The sequence below is a fragment of the Pipistrellus hanaki genome (genome assembly GCF_964339955.1).
Source record: "Pipistrellus hanaki genome assembly, chromosome: X".
Lineage (NCBI taxonomy): Eukaryota > Metazoa > Chordata > Mammalia > Chiroptera > Vespertilionidae > Pipistrellus > Pipistrellus hanaki.
The window spans coordinates 81,137,784-81,164,613 of record NC_140524.1 but is presented as its reverse complement, the minus strand read 5'-3'; the positions used below and the strand labels follow the sequence as shown (position 1 = coordinate 81,164,613).

The 26,830-nt window shown below is 36.3% G+C and overlaps 1 protein-coding gene across 1 annotated transcript in view; it reads left to right on the top strand.

The window, feature by feature from the left end:
- Nucleotides 1-26,830, top strand: part of CFAP47 (cilia and flagella associated protein 47) — a gene marked incomplete at both ends in the record, with an annotated part of 384,890 nt that overhangs the window by 271,665 nt on the left and 86,395 nt on the right. Inside the window, 4 exons of the mRNA XM_084869970.1 lie at nucleotides 12,313-12,509; nucleotides 13,618-13,761; nucleotides 14,356-14,529; nucleotides 21,050-21,161. Coding sequence (XP_084726096.1) covers nucleotides 12,313-12,509; nucleotides 13,618-13,761; nucleotides 14,356-14,529; nucleotides 21,050-21,161 — 627 coding nt within the window. The remainder of the gene's footprint in view (nucleotides 1-12,312; nucleotides 12,510-13,617; nucleotides 13,762-14,355; nucleotides 14,530-21,049; nucleotides 21,162-26,830) is intronic.

Genomic DNA, 26,830 nt, shown 5'->3' with positions numbered 1-26,830 from the left:
TCTGTATGTTCACCTCCTGTTACCTGTCTTGTTTGCTGGATTTTACACCATGGGAACCATGGTCCTAGGTGGCAAGGTGGCATTCTCTGGTCCCATGGACTGCCAGGTACCATGCCGTACCATGGCAAGAGGAGCCGGAAATTCTCTACCTGTCTCTAGCACAGTAGCCAAGGGGTTGGCTCCCTTAGCTCTTAAGGAAGTTACAGGCCATTCTCAGTCATAGAAACCTGGAGGGTAGGGCAAGAGGTTGAGGTTGCCAGATGTGGTGGGATTAGGGGGATCTCAGGAAGCACATAAAATATATCTCATAACTCAGTGTTGTCTTACTGTCAATATTTTAAAGAATCCTACTAGCTACATTGTCAGCAGCTTTCAATGTAGACAATATTCTGTTTCTTTCCTTTTCCCCTACCTTCTCTGTTGAAGTGCCTCATCCCAGGCCCTGAGCCAGTTCTCATTGCAGACCTGGGATCAAGTAGCCCATCTGTTCTGACCACCAGTCACCCTGTATTATCTTTGCACTCACATGAGTTCTATTTCAGCATAAAATCTGGCAGTGCTGGCTCCTTATTCATATGCTCCCGTAGTTGCAATGCATCTCCTTCTGTCCTGTCTGGTCCAGCACAGGAATAAGATTCTATTCTATATCTTAAAACCCAAGCTTGTGGTTGCCAGACTCCCTCCCTGGGCACTGGTATGCTTTACCTGTCTGTCATCCATCTTGCTGTAGGCAGCCCAAGACCCTCCAATAAAAATCTTGCCCCTGAACTTAGGATCTTGGGGCTTTTCCTGACTGCAATTGGCCTCTGACATCAACTTGACCTAGTTTCTCTTTTCTCTAGGCCAAGTACCTGATTATCATTTGTCTTCTTACTTTTGAAAATCTCAGTCATAACTGTTGTTTGATGAATATGTCTTTCTCATCATAGGTGCCCTCCCCTAGGTATCCTCCCACAGTCATAATGTACAGCTTATTCAGTTGCCAATGTGTCCTGTCCTAACATTTGAGGGTTTTGGTTGTTTTATTTATTTATTTTTTGCAAGTTCCAGGCTCTTTCTATGCTGTACCATGCAATAATGAGAAATGACCATGTCCCGTATTATCAAAGAAAATGTATTTTCAGTCAATAATTTGCTATAACCTAGTCCACACAATTGTAATATTAGAGACTTTGTATATTCTTTAGTCTCATAATTTTAATGTAAGATATTTTTAGTTAGATAAATACCTTACTTTGCCTTTCATTGTTTTATTACTATGGATATAAATCCTGCCAAAAAAAGAAAGTGAACTTTTAAACAGTGTCTTCTTTGTAAGGTCTTCCAAGGTGAACGTATGCTATTAAATAATACATTTAAAGAGGCATTTAATAAAAAATTGTAGAAGCCTTTCTTCCTAGTTTAAGTTCTAGAGAATGTGCTGTTTATCGGCTTGCTAACAGCTCATTCAAACTAATTTGCCCACTTAGTAAATCAATATGCAAGAACTTAAAATCAAGTCTCTTCCAAACATTTTATTTATAATACCAGAGGTCCAGCACACAAAATCGTGTGCAGGTAGGGGCCCTAGGCCTAGCCTGCAATCAGGGTCATCCCCAGTCCCACCTCACCACCAACACCCACCCTGGTTCTCCATTTGCCATCTAGCAATCATATTGGAGCCTGCAGGCCTGGGGGAGGGACCAAGAGGTCTGCCTTCTGCCTGCTCCCTAATCCCCAGTCCTGCCCAGCCACCACCTACCCCAGTTCCCCGTTGGCCATCCAGCAATTGGAGCCTGTGGACTTGGAGGAGGAACTGAGAGGTAGTCAGTGCACCTCAAGGTGGCTCTTTGATCAGTTGTTCTGATTGTTACACCATTATAGTCGCTGGCCTTTTATTATATAGGATAAGACAGATAAAGTTTCTGGTATTCAGACTTGAAATTGCAAAGCACAAAGTTAATATTTTTAATTAAAAATATATATTTTTATTGATTTTTTACAGAGTGGAAGGGAGAGGAATAGAGAGTTAGAAACATAAATGAGAGAGAAACATTGATCAGCTGCCTCCTGCACACCCACTACTGGGGATGTGCCTGCAACCAAGGTACATGCTCTTGACTGGAATTGAACCTGGGACCTTTCAGTCTGGAGGCCAACGCTCTATCCACTGAGCCAAACCAGTTAGGGAGCACAAAGTTAATTTTCTACTAGCAATCCCTTGCTTCCTTCCCCACAGAGGGGTTAATTAGAAAGCAAAATCTTATTTTAGTTCTTTTCTTTTGGAAATTTTATCTTCTTAAACATTGTATAAAAATGAAAACTTCTCACTTAGAATACTGTCAAGCTACAACTCCATGATAAACTCTCTCTTAATTTTCCATTAAATGATCCATAAAGACATATAGAAATTCAAAAATTCAATGGCAATGGAAAGAAAAGAAAAGTTACCCATTTACATAAATCCTATGAGAAATTCCCAAATTATTACTAAGCTGTTGTTGCCCGATAGGAAAACACATTGAATAACTTCCTCAGACTTATGCTCAATTAAAACATAATTTTGCTATAAAAGCAAACATTCTAGTTCCAAGATCTGCCTTTTTCTAAGAAATTTATTATCTGCACCTACCAGAAAACTAGGAAGCTGACTCGTTATTGCATCCCTCCTAGAGCATAATAGAGGTTTTAAAATATTTTCTTAATGAATATATGTGAAATAATTTTCAAGATGGCCATTCATCAATTTTTCTTTGTTTGCATCCCTCTTGCAAAGACAACCCAGTTCCCTGGACTTAAAATGACTATAATTGGAGGGGGAAATGTGGAGGACCATCATTCTATCAAGGATATGTGGAATCAGGTGCTGGTGGCAGAGATGGGAAGAGTCCAAGTTTTTTTTTTCTTCTTTTTTTCTGAATGTTATTGGTGGGGTTAGAGTTAATCCATAGCAGGAAGACAATGCAGTTTTCTAAAATTTAAATTGTCACCTAGATTATTTGAAAACTACCAGTGAATGTAAGAAAACATCCTGCTTACATCTTAATAACTGGATAATTTTTTTGATGCAGGAAATTGGCTCAAGGGTATGCATTGAGCTACCTCCATACTTAGATCTGTGAAATCATTGCAAAGTTAAGGGGGAATGGGACTCTGTACAGTGACCACATAGAAAAGGTAACCCTCTACTATTTATAGGAGCAAGCAAGAAAAGAAAAGGCATACACAATTTTACTAATGCTAGAAAATAAAAGAGTGACACCGAAATGTGTTATAGTGTAATAATATAATGGCAAAGACAAGAAATTGTGAAAAATAAAAGAAAAAGACACTTTCACAGGAACAAAAAATTATACTCAAGGCAGAATTACTGGTACTAAAAATGGAAACCAGAAGACAATGGAATTATAGTGCTGAAGCAAATTAACTGACACTGTAGATTTTTAAATCCTAGTAAACCATCATTCAATAATAAAGTTGATATAAAAATATTTTAATCCAACAATAAAATTAATATTATTTTAAACTCACAGATATTTGCTATAAAAACAGCTGGAGGATTGATTTGTGGGTAAAGGAAAGTGGATTCAGAAGAAATAATTTAGATCCAAGAACAGTGGTTAATAAAATAATCAGTAAATATGGGTAAATTTAAATTAGCATTGGCTATGGAAATAATAATAAATAAATCAAGCATGATCAAAACAAAGAAAACTCAACCATTAGACAGACAGTAATTTCAGTTTTATAAGGAATAGGTTATAGGTAATGTAAGATTCTTATATTTGGAGAGAACAGGTTTGAGCTATTTTAAGATATCTTATATCATAAAACCGTATTATGCAAATTGACCTAATGGCAGAACAGCCAGGTGCTGTGATGCACAGTGACCACCAGGGGCAGGCACTCAACACAGGAGCTGCTCCCTGGTGGTCAGTGCACTCCCACAGGGGGAGCTCTGTTCAGCCAGAAGCTGGGCTTACAGCTGGCACAGAGGCAGTGGCAGGATCCTCTTCTGCCCCTACAGCAGTGCTAAGGATCCCTCGGGGGATGTCTGCTTGCCAGACATCCCCCAAGGGGTTCCGGACTGTGAGAGAGTGCAGAACCCTAATTTTAATATTATATATGAATGCTGAAAATTTGAGAACACACAAAAAATATAGAGAATTAATGTAAAATTTCTAAACCAGTAGAATGCATAAAAGGAAATAAACAAAACTTGATAAGCTCAATAGAATACAAAAATGGAGAACTAAAGAACAGATATAGTAAGGAGAAACAAAATGAAATATTAAACACAAATATATAATTAATCAGGATATATATATTTATACACACACACACACACACACACACACACACTGCCTATACTAGGAAAGTTGATATTTTCACAATGGAAAGTCAAATGCAAGTTATGTTTTTACAAAATTACCTGGCAAAATATCAAAAAACCTATACTAAGTATTTAAAAAAATATATATCTGGCATAAATATATTAATATTTGAATAAATGAATTTTAAGACAAACAAAAGTATTAATGCCAAAAGAATAATCCAATGTACAGAATAATTTCAAACTTTTTTTCACCTAACCACATAATCTCTAAATGTATAAAGTAAAAACTGGCACATGTGGAAGAAAAATGAACATATCCACAATTAAAGTGGGAGAATTTACTATATATCTCTTAATAATTGAGAGGCCCAACAGACAGAAAATTATTAGTAAGGCCTTACTAGATCTGACCAACACAATCTATGTATTCTTGTACCTTTTAAGTCTAACTAGGCAGTACTGGAAAAAATAATTTCAATTTCTGCCCTTACTTCACTACTTTGATACCTACCTATAGCCTTTTTCCTTTGCTTCTGGGCACCTGCAAAGATGTACACATATTGTCTTTGAGCAAAATCTGACAGGTCACTGAAGAGCCGTATTTTCTGCTTGTAAGTACTTAGGAACTTCATGGGGGAGAGAAGTACAATGCTCTCAGCCCTTTGGAGTTGGTCAGGGGACAAGGTCAGAAGGGAGTGGCGAGAAATATTCAAAGTGACAAATTGCAAGGACCTATAACCAAGATTACTCTACCCAACAAAGCTATTATTTAGAATTGAAGGTTAGATAAAGAGCTTCACAGACAATAAATAATAATAATAATAATAAAAAGCTAAAGGAGTTCAATACCAAACCAGTATTACATGAAATGTTGAAGGGTATTCTTTAAGAGAAGAAAAAGATCAAATATATGAAAAATAAAATGGCAATAAATACGTATTTATCAACAATTGAATCTAAAAATAAAAATAAATGAATAAGAAATTTAATGAAGGATAATAAACTGATGAATAAAATGGGATCAGAAGCATGGAAACATGGAATAGACTGATGAATCTCAGAGGGAAGGTGGGGAGTGGTGGGAAGATATTAATCATGAAACTTATATGCATATATGCATTACCTATGGACATAGACAATAGGGTGGTGAAGGTCTGGGGCTGGGCAGGAACCAGTGGAGGAGGTCAATGAGGAAAGATAGGGGGTATCTGTAATACTCTCAACAGTAAATATTTTTTAAAATAAAAAAATAAAACACTAATATTATAATTGCTGAATGCTTTTTTTTTTTAAAGTGAAATCTATGGCACACTTCATGTCTTTGATATTACATGAGGAAACTCAGTAATGAGCAATTGTTAGTACACAATGAATCGATCACTCTCCTTACCAGAGTATTTATGAGGCAGATGTGCTGAAAGAACATAACAAAGTTTCTAAAATGGATAAAATTCCAATTAGTAAGTGTTTGTCCCCTTATTTATACTATAAGAAAAAAAAGTCTAGATTGAAACTTTCCCCATTTCCCCTAGATGAGTGAGATCATGTCCTACTGGAAATATAAGAATCAAAAATGAGACAAGTAATAATCGTTATGCCGAAAGGCATATGAATCAATAAAGAAATTTAAAAAAATAAAAAATAAAACACGGCCATTTAAAAAAATAAACAAACAAAAAAAAAAACAGCTTTCTCATAGCAGATGAAAGTGGGATTAGCAAATACACTAAAAAAATTATCTGAAAATATACATGATTTTAGAATAAATAAATATCTATTGTAAATTAATTTATATAAATGAATTCATATAAATATAGCTGCTCATTCTCTTGATATATCATCTTCTGAATTAAGAACTTTTAACTGTTGTTTGCTAGTAATATACTTAAATAATTAACTATGGAAGATAATGATAAATTCACTATAGTATTTAGTCTCCTTCACATTTCTGATGCACAGATAAACCTGAGACAGATTAATCAAATTATATTCTATCGGGCCCTAGCATTCTTTTAAAGTACTTTGGTTTGGAAATATGGAGGTATGGGTGTGAACTGGAGTTCTAGTTTTTATACATATATTTTATTGATTTTTTTACAGAGAGGAAGGGAGAAGGATAGATAGTCAGAAACATCAATGAGAGAGAAACATCAATCAGCTGCCTCCTGCACACTCCCTACTGGGGATGTGCCCATGACTAAGGTACCTGCCCTTGACTGGAATTGAACCCAGGACCCTTCAGTCTGCAGACTGACGCTCTATCCGCTGAGCCAAACTGGTTAGGGCTGGAGTTCTAGCTTTTTATCCTTTATGTTAATTTGTTTTATATGTGGAGATTCTGTCTCAGGTATTCTTAATAGACAGGATCTCAAAACCAAAAACTAAAATGCTTGAAAGCTACTGATCAAATCTCACTCTTTAATTTTAACAGATCAAAAAACTGAGTTGAAAAAAAAAGTCTAAGTTCATTGCCCAAGGTGACACAGTGCAGGAAAGAAACTAAAGCTGGAAAACAGGATTTTAAAATATATTTTGATTGATTTCAGAGAGGAAGGGAGAGGGGACGAGAGGTAGAAACATCAATGATGAGAGAATCATCGATTGGCTGCCTCCTGCACGCCCCCCACTGGGAATTGAGCTTGCAACCCCTGCATGTGCTTTGAGAATCAAACCACGACCTTCTGCTTCATAGTTTGACACTCACCCACTGAGCATGCCAGCCAGTCTAGAAAACAGGATTTTAAACTCTCAGTTGATTGTTTCTTTCACCTCGCTAGTTTTATACATATATCTTCCATTGTAGTTATGACAAGTTAGATTGGGAGAAACCAAGATGATGGCAAAGATAAACACCTAAACTGCTGCCTCACACAACAATTTCAAAACTGCAACTAAAAGACAAAATGAACATCATCCAGAACCACAGGAAAACTGGCTGAGTGGAAATTCTACAACTAGAAGGAAAGAGGAAAGCACACGGAGAATCAGAGGAGCTACAAAAGGCTATTGAGATGTGCTCAGGCGGCTGAGTGCCTGGCTGGCTTTCTCTAGGGGGAAGGAGACAAAAACTCCCAACTGTGCTGGACTCCAGTTCCGGACAAGGTCCAAAGGACCCAGGCTTATTTGGGGGAAATCTGGGCTGTCAGCCAGAAACTCGGGGGAGTCATGAAAGGCAGAATTCTGGAGGTGTGTGCGCTAGTGTGCACAGAGAGGACCGACTGCTGAGTGTGCCACTGACTTTCTCTAGTGGGTAGGAAATGGAAGCTTCTCACTGCACCGAACCCCAGTTCTTAGCAAGAATCTAGGAATCCAGATTCATTGGGGGAGAAACTGGACTGTCTGGCAGTGGGTGAAACTTGAGGGCAGCTTACTCGTAGAGGTGCTCGCAGCAGTTACTGAGGGACACTGAGACCCATGGGCCTCATAGGGCAGAGCTGATGGAAAGCTAAGATTGTCTGCTCAGCCCTGAGACTCCACCCCATCCAAGATGAGCACAGAGGCTTTTGCAATTTTGCAAGTCTTGTCTCATAAGGCTGTCTCCAGCACAAAAGTTCTCTCAGCATAGACCCAGCTGATCCTCATAGCCAATTGGCCTGGAGGTCAATTCCTCCTAGTGATACCAACAATAATCAAGACTTAACTACAATAAGGCAGTACACACAGTTCACAAGGGGTGCACCAAGAGTGTCCACCTCAGGTAACTGGGGAGGCTGAGCCCCTGGGCCATATTATAGGACACCTAGCACACAAAGCTACCCTACCAACTCGGAAGCAGAGAAAATGCAGATACAAAGAAACAGATCAAAAACAAAAGAAATGGAGGAAAACAAATGACTGTATATAGAGTTCAAAACCACAGTTATAAGGTTTTACAAGAATTTCCTAGAAAAAGCCAATAAATTTAGTGAGACCCTCGATATGATAAAGGACCAACTAGAAATTAGACATACACTGACTGAAATAAAAAATATTATAAGAGACCCAACAGCAGACTAGAGGGACGCAAGAATCAAGTCAAAGGTTTGAAATACAAAGAAGCAAAAAACACTCAACTGGAAAAGAAAAAAGAATCCAAAAATTTGAAGTTAGTGTAAGAAGCCTCTGGGCCAACTTCAAGCGAACCAATATCAGAACAATGGGGGTGCCAGAAGAAGAGAGAGCAAGATCCTGAAAACATATTTGAAGTAATAATAACTGAAAACTTCCGCACCTGGTGAAAGAAATAGACTTACAAGTCCAGGAAGTGCACAGAACCCCAAACAAAAGGAATCCAAAGAAGACCACACCAAGACACATCATAATTAAAATGGCAAGAGCAAAAGACAAAGAGAGAATTTTACAAGCATGAAATGCTGAAAGGTATTCTTTAAGAAGAGGAAGAAGAAGAAAAAGGTAAAAATAAAAATTATGAACAACAAATACTATCTATCAACAAGTGAATCTGAAAATCAAGTGAATTAAAAATCCGAGGAACAGAATAAACTGGTGAATATAATAGAATCAGGGGCATAGAGAGGGAGTTGGCTGAAAATTCTCAGGGGGAAAGGGATGTGGGGGTAGGAGGCGGGAAGAGACTGGACAAAAATCATGCACCTATGGATGAAGACAGTGGCGGGGAGGTAAGGGAAGAGAATGTGGTGGGAATTGGGTGGAAGGGAGCTATGGGGTGAAAAAAGAGGAACAACTGTAATAATCTGAACAATAAATATTTATTAAATTGAAAAAAAGACAAGTTAGATTATATCAGTAAAAGCCCAACTGGATCATGCCTGCCTATATGCAGGTTTTGTGTAAATGTTTCCTCCCTTGTTGATCCTGGTTTTGGCTATGTGTCTTGCTTTGGCCAATGGTTTATTTTGGAATGTGAAGGAAGCAGATATTTGATATATTTGATAGCCATATACATTTGATAACCATGTACATTAGGTTGGGGAATTCAAGATCCTGAAACCAGGTCTTGAGATCAATAGTTTGAGACATGATCTCGGGAACCATAGGTAAGAATGTGAGAAAGTGAGAGACAGCAAAAAGATGCAGCCAATTCAGAGAGTATAAATGAATAGTTTTCAGAGTAAGTTATTTGGGCTCAATTTCACTGGGAATCTCTAGGAGTTAGTAGAGAATTCACCCCAGATTTATTCTAACCAAAAGACAATGAAGCTGGGTTATTTTTCAACAATATGATATATTATTTGTTGAAGACTGCAGCTGCAGGCATTGCCATTTCTGGCCTGATCTAGTGAGCTCCCTCCTGTGACAAGAAGAAACCCTCTAGAAAAATGTCACAGGTTTTCATAAAGCCCTTAACCTTCAGGAAGATTTAAATGAAAGGCAACATGGCAGGACATTGGTAGTGTCTGCTACAGTGCATAATTGGAAAGGACTTTGAGAAAACATGTCCCTAAAAGAGAATAATGGTGTGGTGCCACAATGTGGCCAGTAAAATTTCCAAATTTCTAAAAATCAAGATATCGTAGTTTCTACTTCTGCTATTTTATATCTAAGGGAATGTGTATACTGGCTGATGAATACCTTCATCTAGAAGCGACTTCTTGTTAATTATATGTGATAATATTTTTGTTTATGTTTGTTACCTGAACTAAGTTATTTTTTATGTTTTAAGAAAAGAAACATTGTTTTATCGATATATTTTCAAAAAATAGAACCATCTTTCCCACAAATTCCACTTTATAGTGGATTTGTTTTGGATTGGTAAGGGAAAGGGGCTAGCCCTGTGCATTCCTCAGGGTCTGTGCTCATGAACATTGCATGAGTTGGAAAATGTACACTTTGCAATGTACACTGTTCAGCTTTCATTTTTTTACTCAGTATCATTAGAAAATGAATATTCTTAGGGAAAAGAGAACAGTGTATAACAAAGCTTTTGATAGAGCTTTATACTTGAACATGCACATTTTAATTGTTGTTCACTATTAAATGGCTAGTTAATCTTTATCTTTAATGAAAATAATAATTACTTTTGAATTACTTAAAATTCCTCTTCTATGCAGCTTAATTTTCTTTAATGATCTAATCTAAGTATTTTCATTTCAGTCTGTTCATGCATGAGAAAAAATGAGGTTTCTTTATTTCTGTTAAAGCAACAGATTTTTATCAAATCATTATCTCCCCTGGTTTGTTCTAATGATATTGCTGCAACTCAAACACTTCATTCAGAATGAAAGTCATTAGTGAATAACGGGTTATAAAATGTACCTAGAGTCCTTTTTGACAAGAGGAAAGTTTATTCTAAAATTTGATTTTTACTTTAAAAGGAAGGAAAAAAATAACAAACTTTTTTTCTCCTTAGACCATCTGAGTATATTGGACTTTGCTTAGATGTGATAGAGATTTCAAATGTGATCCATTAACAGTGTATTTTAATATCTGTCTATATATAAAAGGCTAAGTGACCATCACATCTGAAACAACCAAATAGACGGCCAAACAGACTGTGTGGGGTGATCAGACTGGCAGGGGGGTTAGTGAGGGACGACCAAATGACTGAGCAGGAGGCTGCGTGGGGCTACCAGGCCTGTCGGGGGGGGGGGGTTAGATAGGGGCAACCAGATTGGTGAGGGAGCAGTGAGGGGCAACCAGGCCAGTGGAGCAGGGCAGTTGGGGGATATAGCAGGAGGGGCAAGTTGGGGGTGACCAGGCAAGCAGGGGGGTGCAGTTAGGGGTGATCAGGTGGGCAGGCAGGTGAGCAGTTAGGAGCCAGTGGTCCTGGATTGTGAGAGGGATGTCTGACTGCCGGTTTAGGCCTGATCCACAGGAATTTTGTGCATTGGGCCTCTAGTACATTATATAACATTATATACAATACATGATATCTGATATACAGTGATATACATTATGCAAAAAACTAACATTTTATAATATATAATACATAATATGATACTTATCACACACATACAAATCCTCAATTTACTTCAAAAAGATATAAAGCAGTTAATGTTCTTGCAGGAGTGAATGATTTTCTTGGTGTACAAACCAGCATATTTGAAAACAAGTTTGCCTTTTTTAACATTTGAGGTGTTAAACGTGAGTCAATGAAATTTATAGCCAATTAATGTCATAATACTTGTCTAGTTAATTAGTTGATAGCTGGATTTATTTTCTTGGTTTGCAAGAAATTCTTTGCAGAATTAGGATTCTAAATATATTTTTATCATGTCTTTTTCATCTATTACTTAATATGTTGGCATAAGCAGTGAAATTTGTATTATGTTCTTAAATTGCATCCTACTTTAAGGTTGAGAGTTTTTTATAACTGCTTTGTCATTTCATGGAGAATAAGAAAATATTGATCTTCTGAGAAAAGGTAATATTGCTTGGAAGGAAAGGAACCCATCATAAGAAATTATATTACTTATTAATATCAGGTAAATTTTATAACAAGGTGTATGAAGAGTATTAATTGGACTATCCTTGGTTATTAACTATGAAAAAATAATTTCTATCTGCTAGTCAAGTTGAAAATATTTTGATTGTTATGGGACAGATCACCCATAAGTCATGGAAATCTGGGAAACAACAATCCTTACTGAATATTCCATATTTCTGTCTCATTTCTCAGTCACCATTCAGTTAGATAAAGCCATGTGACTGGTTCTGGCCATCTAAATGTAACATGTGGTATTTTGGGGCTGGGTACTGAAAAGTCCTTGAGCAAACTTCTAGCCTCTCCTCTTCCCTTGATCTGTTAGGGAAGGAGAAGAGGTATTTGTGATGATACTGCTGCAACATAGTGCTATCTTTTTACAATATGGGTCCCTGAGTGACTTTATGGATTAGACCTTCCTTTGACCTATCAATGACCTATCTGTCCCTGATAAATAAACTTGCTTGTTATGCCCTGAGGATTAGGGGTAGTGTGTTACTTTGGCATTGCCTAGTGTCTTCTAGATTATACAATAATATTAAATGTTGCTTTACCCTAAAAATAATCAAGGTTTATGCCATTTAAAATAATTATTTTTCAATTATTTTGATAGTTCCAGAAGGATCTTTCCTAGTTGCTTTAAAATTTGCTCCTCTTTGTCCTGGACGCTACCCTTGTAAAATTTTGTTGACATCAAGATATGATGTGCGTGTCTACTACATTGAAGGCGTGGTGAGTGATGAATGTCCAGAGACCAGATTTGATTTTGAAACACCAGCATTTCAAGCCCTTACCCAGAATATTCCAATAGTAAGCATGAAAAATTTTTTGTGGCATTTTTCTTCATTTACACTGTTACCATCTCATTAAAGTTCTCTAAACCTCTTATCTTGAACTATTACAGATTTTTTTTAACTTATTGAATGATTTTTCGAGAGAGAGGAATGGAGAGAAAGAAGGAGAGAGAGGCAGGCAGACAGACAAATAGACATTGGACATTAATTTGTTGTTCCACTTATTCTGACCAGGGATTAAACCTGTATCCTTTGCCTATTTCCAATTGTATTATCTGTTGCTGTGTGTTTCTCTACATTGATGTCAGAGTTTTATTCCTCTCTATAAATGTCATAATGTTACTCACCTGATTAATCACTTATGCTGTATCTTGGTGCTTTAAAAAATTAACTTTAGCTTCTTTAACCTATCATCAAATTCCTACTTGAAAGCCATGCCTCCTGGCTCCACCAAGCAGAGTAATGGTCCCTCAGGTTACTCTGTTCCAGATTTAGTTGTGATCTTGACATTTATTAAAATGGGTACATAGGCACTAAGAATAATGATTTGCTGTAGCTTGGCTATCTATTACTCAAAGTGACAACGCAACATAGAAGAAAGTAACATAATTGTAAAGAATTTTGAATTTTCTGACTGATAAATTGTTTTGTATTTGTTTAGTTAATAAAGACATAACAGAAGTTTGATCAAAGCACAGAATTTTCTATAATGAAATATGTGACCTTTGTTATCTAAGCAATCTACCAATTAGAACATATTTTATGACCCAATTATTAGGAGTAAAATGTATAATCCCAAGACCATTCTATCATTTAAACATTAGTAAGTCAAACAAATGAATATTCCTTTACCTATTAAACAATCCATAGATCATCCTGTTAGGCAATGCTCCTGTATGACATTGAAAGAACATATTTAAGAAGAACTATGAAAAGACTTCTTGTGCCTTATATTCACATTTTTTATAGTTGTTCTTAACTAATATGACTTCCAAATGGCGATTCTTAAGAAATATAGTTAAAAATACTATATGTAATTTAATGAAAAGCACCAATAATTAATATGTCATTCAACTTTATAAATATAATTTTTCTGATATTTATCTACCCTTTTCATGCTTTAGATAAATAGAACAATGAATGACTGGAGATGTCACGTGAAAGTAGAAGGAGAATGTTTTTATGGACCTTTTGATTTCTCTGTCAAATCAGGTGAAACAGCACAATATCCTCTCACATTCAAACCTCATTTGGAATGTGAGGTTATGGTATGAACTCATTGATAATTTTTACCTAGTATTAATGTGTCAATAAAACAATGTATGATATTAATCTATATAACTTACAGTAAATATTTTTTGCAGAAAAGTTATATTTTCATGAATTTGATCATTAGAGTTCATTTTGCCTGAATAATTATTTTAATGAGGCATAAACATTCCGAAAAGTGCAATCCCATTGCCTGCCAATTCTTATGCCTATATTACTTTTACATACCACACTAAACAAAGTAAAATCATTGTTCCTATTGTTTTTATTCATTAAGCAAGTTGGTAGTTTAGAAATTATTTTCTAAAGACATATTTCTTTGATAAGGATATGAGCATGCACATATTTGCTATATAAGAGGATACCTGTATAAACTCTGTATTTAGAGAAAGTAAAGAGAAGTAATGAGGTTTTTACAGGTATTTCATCTTACTCGTGCAGTAGAGGTATTTGTACATAAACTGCAAGACTCTATGGATGACCTCCTTGAATGTTCATTGTGTTTATCAGACCCAAGAGTAATAGGATAGTAGAGGCTGTTTGGCATCCAAATGTGACTCCTATGGAGCTGAAATTTGCTTGATTTGTCACAGGGTAAACTTACTTTACACAATAAAATAGATGGTATGAAGCATGTCTTTGCCATGAAAGGGATTGGTAAAAAACCCGTGGCCTTGGAATCCATCATTGCACATTGTCAGGTGGGGATCCCAGAAGATAGAATCATAATGGTGCCCAATCATACAAAGAACATCGTAACATTTAAGGTAAGACTTTGTTTGGTATAAAAGTATTTTCAGAATGAGTATATAAAGTTATATGAAAATTTAAAAAATATTTAATTTTATTTAACTAGGTGAAGCAATGACACACAAAGAATGTTTAGAATTCTACTTTATATTAGTCTAATAGCTATTAAATGTTATTGAAATTATAAAGCTGAATTAGTACCAAACAAATTTTATTTCTAAGTATTAATATATAATCATAAGACATATTAAAATCTACTTATTTGTGTCATGTGTATTTTCACTTGAAGAAATTATAAATGGTAATAAAAGATATTTTCAAAGAATTTTTAAACAGCTTTTGAAATTTTAATGTGAAACCTATCAGCATAACATTTCAAAAGTGTATTCTAGCCAGGCTGGCATTGCTCAGTGGGTGAACGTAGACCTATGAACCAGAAGGTCTATGGTTCAATTCTCGCCCAGAGCATATGCCCAGGTTGCAGATGCTGGAGGTAGCCAGTCAGTGATTTTCTCTCATCATTGATGTTTTTTTCTCTCTCTCTCTCCCCCTCCTTTCCTCTTAAATCAATAAAAATAATAGATTTACAAAAGTTTATTTTATCATTTACTAGTGTAATAGTGGGAATGTGAAGAAATGCATAATTGTCTACATCTTTAGTTTTATGAAGTTTTTCACTTAGCCTCCTTTGCTTGATTTATTTCAACTTATCCCAAAATACAACTTTCCACTTATATGTTTATCTAAAAATTGTTATGTGCCCAATAGATCCTTACAAGAAGCTTCAAATAGCTATCCATCACAGTTTTCTGAATTCAATTTTAGAGAACATTGCCAAGTTTAGAAATTCTCTGAGTTCACCTTCTGCTTTTTATGATCTTGAAAAATATGTGCTTTGGTTTTCTTCTTCCTTCCTTGCTGGATTGAAAATGGAGGGAATATTGTAAACGAAAATCTCATTTTGTCACTCTCCTGCTAAAACTCTTCTTACCTTTAGGATGGAGTACATACTTCTCAAAGTGGCATTTACCATCCTTCAAACACTTATTTGCTCAGGTTCATCTTTTGCCAATTTTGGCTGCAGCTATACTTAGGCCTTTGCATGCAATACTTCCTTTTGCTATCAGCTAGAAATCTCACTCCAACTTCATATCTCCCATTTCTCTGTGTTTGTGTAACCACTTTTCATTGTCTGATCAGGTCCTAGATGCCACTTTTCAAAAAAAAAATCCTTACCTATTCCCATAAACCTGAGTAGATCCATTTCATGTGCTTCCACAACATTTTTAGAGCTGTTCCACCATCAAACATACATCATATTTCTCTAACCTGTTTGTTGTTCTCCACCATGTTATAAATTGTGAAAAATGGGTATGCCTCTCTTGTCCATATTTTAAAACTGCCATAAATCATAGTATTAAGCACATAATAGTTTTTAAGGAAGTTTTGTTTAATGAACAGATATAAATATAATGAGTGGCATTCTAAAAGAAAGGAAAGGCAACCTCAGCACCCCAGCAGGGAGGGCAGACTCAGGACAAGCCTTGCCACCACCACTTCTATTATAATTTGGATCCTCCAAATTAGCCACTACCCATAATCTTGACACTGCTCCTCTCACTCTGGAGTCTCCAACTAAGCTTAAATCAGAGCATAGGGGCCTCTTTCATACTCCCCTGCTCAGAGTGACTAGTGTGGCTCAGAGGTTGAGCATCAGCCCATGAACCAAGAGGTCACTGGTTTGATTCCTGGTCAGGGTACATGCCTGGGTTGCAGCCGTGATTTCCAGTAGGGGGCATGCAAGAGGCAGCCGATCCATGATTCTCTCTCATCATTGATGTTTCTATCTTTCTCCATCCTCCTTCATCTCCCTGAAATCAATTAAAAAAAAAAAACTTTGAAAAATCAAGTGGAGGAAAGAAGGAAGGAAATATCATGATCATTTAAATTTACTAAATGTAAAGAAAAATATTTTTCCAATACTCCTTTTCCTCTTCCACAATTTGCTGATGATCAAGGAAACCTGTGTTAAGAATTTGAGGAAAACATGTTAAATAAAAACCTGTGATTTCATAACATTGCTTATTTCATTTTGTTGTTATGGTAGAATTAATGTCTATATATTTTTAATATTTTATTCATCAGAATGAATGCATTTTTAAAAGTGTATGCTTTAAAAACTAATAATTATGTTATATTAACTACATCTAATTAAATGTAGAAGTGGAATTCTATTCATAACAAATTTTTACAAATATTAATAATTCAAGTGTATATTTCTATCATTTTAATCCACAAATAAAACTGAAGAACATGGTTATTTTACTTATAGAGTATAAATTTTTAATGAAGCTCTTTCTGTAATAAAGGTACCACCTATTTAATTAAATTATATTTCATGAAAGTATTAATAATATTTATTATATATTCTAGTTCTTCCTAATATTTTTATATCCATACCCTCAGGACATTTGCCAAACTATTCAACAGTTATTGTTCGACATTGCATTTGTCTAAGGTTGCAATAACAGTTGTGGCCAACAACTTGAAAGGAAGAACTGGGGAATCAGACATCCTTAGGGGATTTAAAAGCATCACATATTCCTGGGGAACATGCAAGCCACATCCGTGTGCAGAGTTGTGCACTTGCCCAGGAAAGACCTGAGAGGATCTCATTTTTCCCATTTCTGGCTGACACAGAGGCATTGTGTAAGCTGGAAATTAAAAATAACTGAGTGCTCAAAGTGTGCTTCACCACATATACAGTGCTCCTTGACAAGGGGCAGATGATGTATTGTTTCAAAGCATTTAAAGAAACCTGTGACAAATTATTGCTGACCATGAAGCTAATTAAGCAGGGACTTCAGTGGGTAAAAACCACTGTGAATGCTGAAACACAGTATTAGTTCAGAAAAGTCACTAAATCAACAAAGAAAAAAACACAGGGTAGCAGTGATCTGATTTAGAAAATGGCTATAGTACCTTATATAAAACGCATATTTTTCAACAAAAACAATAACATTTATGAGGCAAAGAAAAAGGAAACAAAGAAATAAGGAAGTATAACCCCCCACACACAGGAAAATAAGCAGTCACTGGAAGCTATCTCTGAAGGGGTCCACATGTTGGCTAAGTAGACAAATACCAGTGCTTTAAACAAACCTTTGTACATAGGTTCAGTGAACTAAAAGAATCTTGTCTGAAGAATGAATGAAAAGTTTCAATAAATAGTTTCAATACATATATAGAATTATAAAAAATAAATTCTGGAGTTGAAAAGTACAATAAAATAAATGAATTATCAATTAAGTGGGCTCAAAATATTTTCTAATTTCCCTTAGAATTTCCCTTTTGACATGTTATTTAGGACTATGTTGTCTAAAATTCCATCTATTTAAGGATTTCCCAAATTTCCCCCCATTTTTGATTTCTAATCTAGTTCCATTATTGTTAAAACACATATGTGTATGATGCAATTTGTTGAGGCTTTGTTTACTAGTCTGTCCTATGATATGGTCTGCTCTAGGAAATATTCTGTGTGCTTGAGACATGCTAAAGGGCATCTATGAAAGTCCCATAACTAACACCATAGTTAATGAAAAAGTATTCAATGATTTTTTCCCTATGGTCAGGAACAAGGTAAGGATTTTCAGTCTTGAACCTTCTATTGAACATTATACTAGAATAGAAGATCATACCTAGTGCAATTAGTTACAAACAAGAAATAAAAGGCATCTACATAGAAAGGGAAGAAATCATACAATATCTGTTTGTAGATATCACTATCTTATACACTGAGTGGCCAGATTATTATGATCACTGAATGCATAATAATTTGGCCACTCAGTGTAGACTGACCACAGAGTTGGGATTTTAAAATAAGGTTTTTCCATGTATAAGAACTGCATTGTGGGTAGTTAGAAAGAAGCAGAGGACTTACTAGCCAAAAGCTGGGGGCCACTATCTCCTGGTCCCTTGACATCAAGATTTGCAAGTTTTCCCTTATACATAAGTACTCTGAGTGGCAAGATTATTATGCGTTCAGAGATCATAATAATCTGGCCACTCAGTATAAATAGAAAATTATAAGAAAGTTACTAATTATGCTCTTAAAACTAATACATGAGTTTAGAAGATTTACAGGATATAATATCAAATATAAAAACAACAATTTCTATAAATTAGCAGTGAATAATCCAAAGTAAATTTTTAAATCTTTTTTTGTTTAAAGTACTACATATGTTGCCTTTTTTCTCCCATGACCCCATCTAGCCCACCCTCACCCCTGACCCCACCCCACCCCAGGCTTCCACCACCATATTGTCTGTGTCCATGGGTTATGCATATATGCATACCAGTTCTTTGGTTGATCTATTCCTATCCACCCACTCCACACCCTGCCTTCCCTCTGAGATTCCACAGTCTGTTCCCTGCTTCTACACTGTTGACCAACTGAAATTAATAATCATTTACAATAGCATCAAAAATAGTAAACTGCTTAGGAACAAGCCTAACAAAAGAAGGGCAAAACATGTACACATGAAAACTATAAAATATTATGAAATTAAATTAAATATATTTCCAATAAATAGAAATATATATCCTATGTTCATGGACCAGAAAACTTAATATTGTTATGATGGCATTATTATCTAAATTGATTTACATATGCAACACTATATCAAAATCCCAACTGACATTTTTGCAGAATTTGACAGGGTAATCCTAAAATTCATATAGAAATACATGGACACAGAATAGACAAAGCTATCTTGTGAAATAAGGAAAAAATTGGATGACTCATACTTCCTGATTTTAAAACATATAAGCCCTTAACTACAAAACTATAATATTAAGGATTATGTGGTACTGACATAAAGTAGACATATAGATAATTGGAATGGAATAGAATGTCCAGAAATAAACCCTTAAAATAATGGTTAATCGAATTTTTGATAGATACCAAGAGAATTCAATGAAACAGAATAGTGATTTTTTAAAAATGGTGCTGAGAGAACTGGATAGTCACACACAAAAGACTTAATTTGGACCCCTAACTCATACCATGTACAAAAGTAAACTCAAAGTGGATTATAGACCAAAATTTAGTAAATATAACTAAAAATCATAGAAGAAAACATAGCAGTAAATATTCATGACCTTCAGGTAGGCAATTACTTTTTGATATGACACCAAAAACACAAGTGACAAAACAATAAGTAAATTGGACTTCAAAATTAGAATGTTAGAAAATGGCTATAGTACCTTGTATAAAAGACAAATGATACCTTGAAGAAAGTGAAAAATCCAACCAGTGAATGATAGAAAATATCTACAAGCCATCTACCTGAGAAGGGCCTCATTTCTGGAGTATGTAAAGTTACTAACAGCACAAAAGTAAAATGGCAATGCAGTTTTTAAAATGTGCAAAGAATTTTAATAGACTTTTCTCCAAAGAGGAGATGCAAATGACCAATAGGTAGGTAAAAAGATATTCCATATATTAGTCATTAAGGAAATAAAAATTAAAATCACAATAAGTTGCCACGTTGCACTCATTAGGATGACTATAATTAAAATGACAGACAATAAAAACTGACAGATGTAGAAAGATTGGAATCATCACACATTGCTAGTTGGAAATTACAGCCATTTTGGAAAACAGTTTTGGAAGACAGTAACTTAAAAGCTTAAATATTGAGTTATCATTTACCTGAGCAATTCGACTCCAAGTTGTATGCCCATGAGAAATGAAAAATCTATGTCTACTCAAAAACTTGTATATATTTTCAGAACAGCATTGTTTCAATTAGACAAAAGTGGAAATAGCCCAAACTTTCATCAACTTATGAATAGATATACAAAATATTTCATATCATATACGTAATTCAATACTATTCATCCATAAAAAATTGATGTATTGATATATGTTACAATGCAAATGAACCTTTGAAAGATTATGCTGAGAGAAAAAAGACAGTCACAAAAAACCACATATTATATGATTTCTTTCCTATGTACTTTCCAGAATATGCAAATGCATAAAAGTATAAAATAGATTATTGTTTGCCTGGGCAGTGGGGGTGGTGAGATATAAGTACTAAGTTGGCTGAAAGTTGAGTTTAACCAGAGTTGTGGTCAAATGTTGCTTAAATATCCTTTTTGTACATTGTTAATATTGATGTAGAAATTAATTAAAATGGTTCATCATTTGTACATTAAAAATACAGAGAGAAAATGGAGTATTGCGTATAAAAGATACTCAGATTGTCTAAGCATCAATGATCTTGCTACAAGTAACAACAGAAAATAAACATCACTCTTTTTGCAAGAACCTTTTTTGTTCTACTTTTTCATAGGTTTCATATTTTTCTTCTACTGTATGTAGCAGTTTGGGGGCTTGCCTTTTATTTAAAAGTAAACAGTTTTAATGGAAGTATTTAAATTATATTTCATTTTCTACTATGCTTTAGCTTGTTACATTGATTTCATGTGAATGTTGACATATAGTTCTTGATTTTGAACTATGTTTTCCAGGCATCTTCAAATATTCCCATAGTGTGGGGACAGCAAAGCATCACCATACGACCTGGTAATGTAATTCCATATGTTCTACACATAAGCTCTTGGAAACGTGGTGTATTCAAAGGTAACCAAACCATTAATAAAATATTGTTAACTACCACATTAGCCCAAATACATGAAGACAATTAATGAAAATGTAACTTACATTTTCCCTTTCTAATAAATGACCCAGAGGGAAATTTAGTTTTCCATTTCAGTCATTACCTTTCTAAATAATCAGAGCTTTGAGGCACACATTTTATGTTTAGTACTATACTCACTTGGCTATTTATTTGAATTTATTGGTGTGATAAGTTGCTAGAAATAGAAATGTTTAAGGGAATTTATGTTTAAAATTATGATAGCTTCAAATAGTTATACCGATTTATGAACCAGACAGCATCCTATGAGAATGTCTGTTTATAAGACTATCCTCCTATATAATAAAAGGCTAATATGCAAATTATCGCCTTGGGAGTTCAACCAGGAGACTGGGAGTTCAATCACTTTTTTTGATGTGCGCTGCCACCAGGGGGCGGCGTGGAACATGACAGGTGACCAGTGGTGGCTGAGGCAGGACGCTGAGGGAGCAAGGGAAGGAGGAGATGAGGAGGCGAGGAACTTGATCCACCCTGATCACCAGCCAGGCCTAGGGACCCTACCTGTACATGAATTTTGTGCACTGGGCCTCTAGTGCAGGGGTCTTCAAACTACGGCCCGCAGGCCACATGCGGCCCGCAGAGGAGTCTGATCCGGCCCACCAGGTTTTTTGGGCAGTGAGCGTAGCCGAGGTGTTACAGTAGGAATTAGTAGTTCATATAGTCCAGCCCTCCAGCTCTCTGAGGGACCGTGATCTGGCCCCCACTTTAAAAAGTTTGAGGACCCCTGCTCTAGTGTATAATTAAAACATACCTGCATTTGATACATGAATAATAGGTTAAAATCTGTAGTATGTGTGAAGTTTTCATGTTGCATGTCTAATAAAGCATTCATTTATACAAATTATCTAGTCTCTCAACAGAATTGTTTGCTTGGGAATGGTTGTAAAGGTTATTCTTATAAGCTTTTTCAGGGAGTGGTGTGTATAAAAAGTATAGAAGAGTAATAGGGAAGAACAGAGGGGCAATGTTTCATCAAAGGAGTATATTACCACATTTCAAAGAGCATTAAATGCCCCGTGGTGTTTGGATCTTGCTGAGGAAATTATTGTAATGCAGGTGAAGGGATACAAGTTAGTTGTGTAGACAGCATGCACCTAGTAGCAATCCTGTGTGCCCTGGAGGTTCAGTACTAGCCTCTCATCCCTGCTTGCCTCAATAAAGAATGTTTTAGAGAAGGGTTCATACCAGTGGTTCCCAACATGGGGCATCACCTCACAGGTGGGCATTTTTATTTTTAATGGGGGAAATTCAAGAATGAGTTATTAACAGTGTATTTTTGTATTTCTTATGGTTCCAGGGGCCTTATATACGGTATATAAATATATATATTGTGACATAGTTATGCACTTCAGTTCCCTATTATATATTTTGAAACTATTTGCTATTTTTTCATATTATTATTATTATTATTATTATTTAAACAATTTCTTAGGAATTTCTCCCTCAGTACTTCAACTGTCCTTTTGTTCTTTTATTTTTCTCTTTTATGGATGCCATGTTCTTTGGAAGCTTGTTTAGATCTAGTTAATGGCCTTTTAGGCTTCCTCCACGTAAATAGGAGTTCACTTTTTGAATAATAAGAATTATATGTTACAGGAGGGGCATCAGAATTTTAGAGGTGCTTTAGGTGAGACATGGCCAAAAGAAGGTTGGACACCACTGATCTATACTTAGCATAGAAGATATAGAATGCTGATCCAGAGAAGAAAGTACAGAGTATAGACTGGATGCCAAACTTATTAACAAGAAAAGAGAAATTTCAGAATGGCAAACAATGATCCAATTAGTATCACACTAATAGAATGTACTGTGAAGGAAAAGTTAACCTGCCCACCATCACTCTCTGCTTGGCTTCAGATATCACCACAGTCATAATCATTAGCATCTTCTGAAACCTTCTGATCACTTTGCAGACATTTGGCTTTATAAAGCCCATTAATAGGTTTCCATGTGAGATATAGATTTTGAGCTATAGTCAGCCCATTCTTTTCCTCTCTGCTCCTCTTCTCCCCTCTAAACCCCCCCACACCTTTTCTTCTCTCTGATTTTTGTTTGGGCAGAGGATCTGTACTCCAAACCCCCATGTTGTTCAAGGGTCAATTGGGTACATTTAACTGTAAAAGTTAAGAGCTTAAAAAGAGTGAGAGATGAGCTGTATCATCCTATCTAATAAATAGGTAATATGCAAATTGACCATCACCCCAACACATAAGATGGCCACCCCCATTTGGTCAAAGATGGCCACCCCCATGTGGACCCAACATGGCCACCACAAGATGGCCTGCAGGGGAGGGCAGTTGAGGGAGAACCAGGCCTACAGGGGAGAGCAGTTAAGGGTGACCAGTTTGGCAGGGGAGGGCAATTGGGTGACCAGGCCTGCAGGGGAGAGCAGTTAGGGGTGACCAGGCTGGTAGAGGAGGGCAATTGGGGCAATTGGGCCATCAGGGGAGCAATTAGGCATTAATCAGGCTGGCAGGGGAGTAGTTGGGGGGTGATTAGGCTGGTAGGAAGAATGACTAGAGGCAATCAGGCAGGCAGGTGAGCAGTTGGGAGCCGGCAGTCTTGGATTGTGAGAGGGATTGGGCCTAAACTGGCAGTCAAACATCCTTCAAGTGGTCCCAGATTGGAGAGGGTGCAAGCTGGGCTGAGGGACACACCCCTCATGTACAAATTTTATTCACCGGGCCTCTAGAACATAGAATAAAGACAGATGTAGTTACAGCACTATATTGTTGTTGTTTTTTTACCTATGTTCTTTATCATCCATATAAATTTGTTTTTCCACCTTGCCTTTTGAAGGGGAAATAAAATAAAATAAATTGAGTTAGTATAAAGGTTAAAATCTATACTAATAAAAGTGTAATATGCTAATTAGACTGGGAGACCTTCTGGGACACCTTGCAGACATCCTTCTAGACAAAGCCATGGTGGCAGGATTGAGGAAGAGGAGGTTAGGGATGATCTGGCCAGTGTGGGGGCAGTTGGGGGCGATCAGGCTGGCATGGGGGGGCAGTTGGGGTGATCAGGCTGGTGAGGGGGGAAAATTGGGGGCAAGCAGGCAACAGTTAAACCTGGCAAAGTTTTGATTTGCAGAGTGGTTACGGCTGATCAGACAGGCAGGCAGGTGAGCAGGTGGGCCCAGCAGTCCTGGATTATGAGAGGGAGTCCAACTGCCGGTTTAGGCCTAATCCCTGTGGTTTCTCCAATTACAGAGGGTGCAGATCCGGCTGAGGGACCCCTCCCCGCCAATGCACAAATTTTGTGCACCAGGCCACTAGTAAAGAAATAAAAAGGTAGAAGTAAGAGGAGGGTTAGCAAAAGATTCCTTAGGCTTTCATCTTTAATCTTGCTACACAGATTTTATTAGGGTAATATATTAGAAACAAAACAATAAAAATTTGTTTGATTATGTGTAATACAGTATGCATAGAACACATACATTTTTAATATGTATGTGCTGAAATTTTTTGATGAAATTAATGTGCCTCCAAGAAATTCACAAGTTGACAAAAGGTCAGCATTACAGAAATTTTCCTTAACAGTGTTCCTCATTAGCGATTGGGAGTGATGAAGCATGAAACCAGTGCTAGGAACAGGGTGGGTGTGAGAAGACCAAGTGCAAAGAGGTAAAAATTTTGCCAGGTTTAACTGTTGCCATGGAAACTTGCTTTTGGAAGTGATCATTGAGCAATATTTAAGACCTAGCACTTTAGATAAAAATAAATGTTTTGGAAGAAGTATGGGAGTGATTTTTCTATTTTTCCAGTCAAACTATTTTTTCTGTGGTATGTTTGGTGATAGTTAGACATGACTAAATGTACCATTTCCCATACTCTGGTGTCAGGGACATATATATGCCTTTGCCACTTAATTACCTGTATGATCTGGGGTAAGTTACCAATCTTCTCTACAGCCAACCTTCTGTACAACCCAGGTTTCTCAGTTTTCATCTGTAATCCTTTCAACAGTAAAGATAAATTTAAAAATAATAGGGTGGTGAAGGCTTAGGAGAGTGGGTGGGAGTAAGCTGAAAGGGGTCAATGGAGGAATAAAGGAGACAATAAAGATTTAAAAGAAAATAAAATATAAATAAATCAAATGATTAATTAACTTATGTCTATTAAAGTAATTAAATAGGTAATGGATGTAGCCTATGTCAAGCATAGAGTAAGCATTCAATAAATGGTTTTGGATAATTTTCCAAAAAACCATTAGCATAAAATAACATCACTCAGTCTTTAAGCTTGATTCTGATATTTACATTTTATAAGTTAATATGAAATTAGAGAAAAACATTCCTAATTTTATCAAATGACATATTCTGAGAAATGTTTATTTTGTTGACAGTTAAAGCAGCCTTTTGAAAAATTAATCATTTAGACTGTTTAGCAGATAAAAAACTCCATTTTGTCCAAGTAAAAGCTTTTTCTATTGAAAGTATAACTGCAAAATTACTATTTTTCCCATCCACGTACTAACCAGGCCCGACCCTGCTTAGCTTCCAAGATCAGACAATATCAGGCGCGTTCAGGGTGGTATGGCCGTAAATTGTAATAATTACTATTTCTATTAGTTGTTTTGTAAAGTTTTTTTCAGACAAACTAAGAATTTCCATTAAGTCAATGATGCTGTATCTTAGGCAGTTGCTTTTGTTCACTACAATTATTTCTATTGTACCTATAGTATTTCCAAAGACATGTAATCATTTTCCTATCACTCTGATAAAAATCAAGCACCAACAATCTAGATTTTTATTTAGTTTTGTTCCCTTTTGGATTGTCCTTAGCCAGAACAGAGGAATATAGGAAACAAAGTAATCACCTCTACATATACTGTGGAAAAATTATCATCTTTTCACATATTCTTCTCATATTCACACATATTCTCATAATCAATATTTACCGCATTTGGTTTGAAGGTTCATTGCTGACAGGTTGTTGAGTCCACTGTTATTCTTCTAATAAGTTTATAAGAATTTGACTACTTGTCTCTTCTACTATAGCTAATTAATAACCAAAAATAAATATGCAATTTAAAAAATGTAATTGTTTGGAAATAACATTAAAATTATATTTCCAAGAAAAAGGTTTTTCTCTAGAAAAAATTAAATAAAAATTGTTGGCATAATTTTAGTGCATTATTTAAAAGTGTCCTTTCAGTCTATATATATAAAAAGGCTAAGTGACTGGCTGAGCAGCTGGTAGGTATAATGCACACTGACCACCAGGGGGCAGACACTCAACACAGGAGCTGCTGAGCAACAGCAACTTTTCAGAGTGCCCTCTTCCCCCAGGATCCCTTGGGAGATGTTGGAGAGTCGGTTTTGGCCTGATATCCTCAGGCCGGGCTGAGGGAACCCACCTGTCAGAGGGACCCCACTCACTTTGCAGATGCCCTTTGAGGCATGGCACCACCCCAAATGCAGCCAGCCAAAGAGGGTTCATCTAACCCAGTCCCACCCCACCAGCCACCTTCTAATTAATTTCCTTCCTGTCCAGCAGGGGAGGCAGTTAGGGGGCAATCAAGCCAGCATGGGAGAGCAGTTAGGAGCAACCAGGCCGGCGGGGGGGGGGGGGGGGGGGGCAGTTAGGGG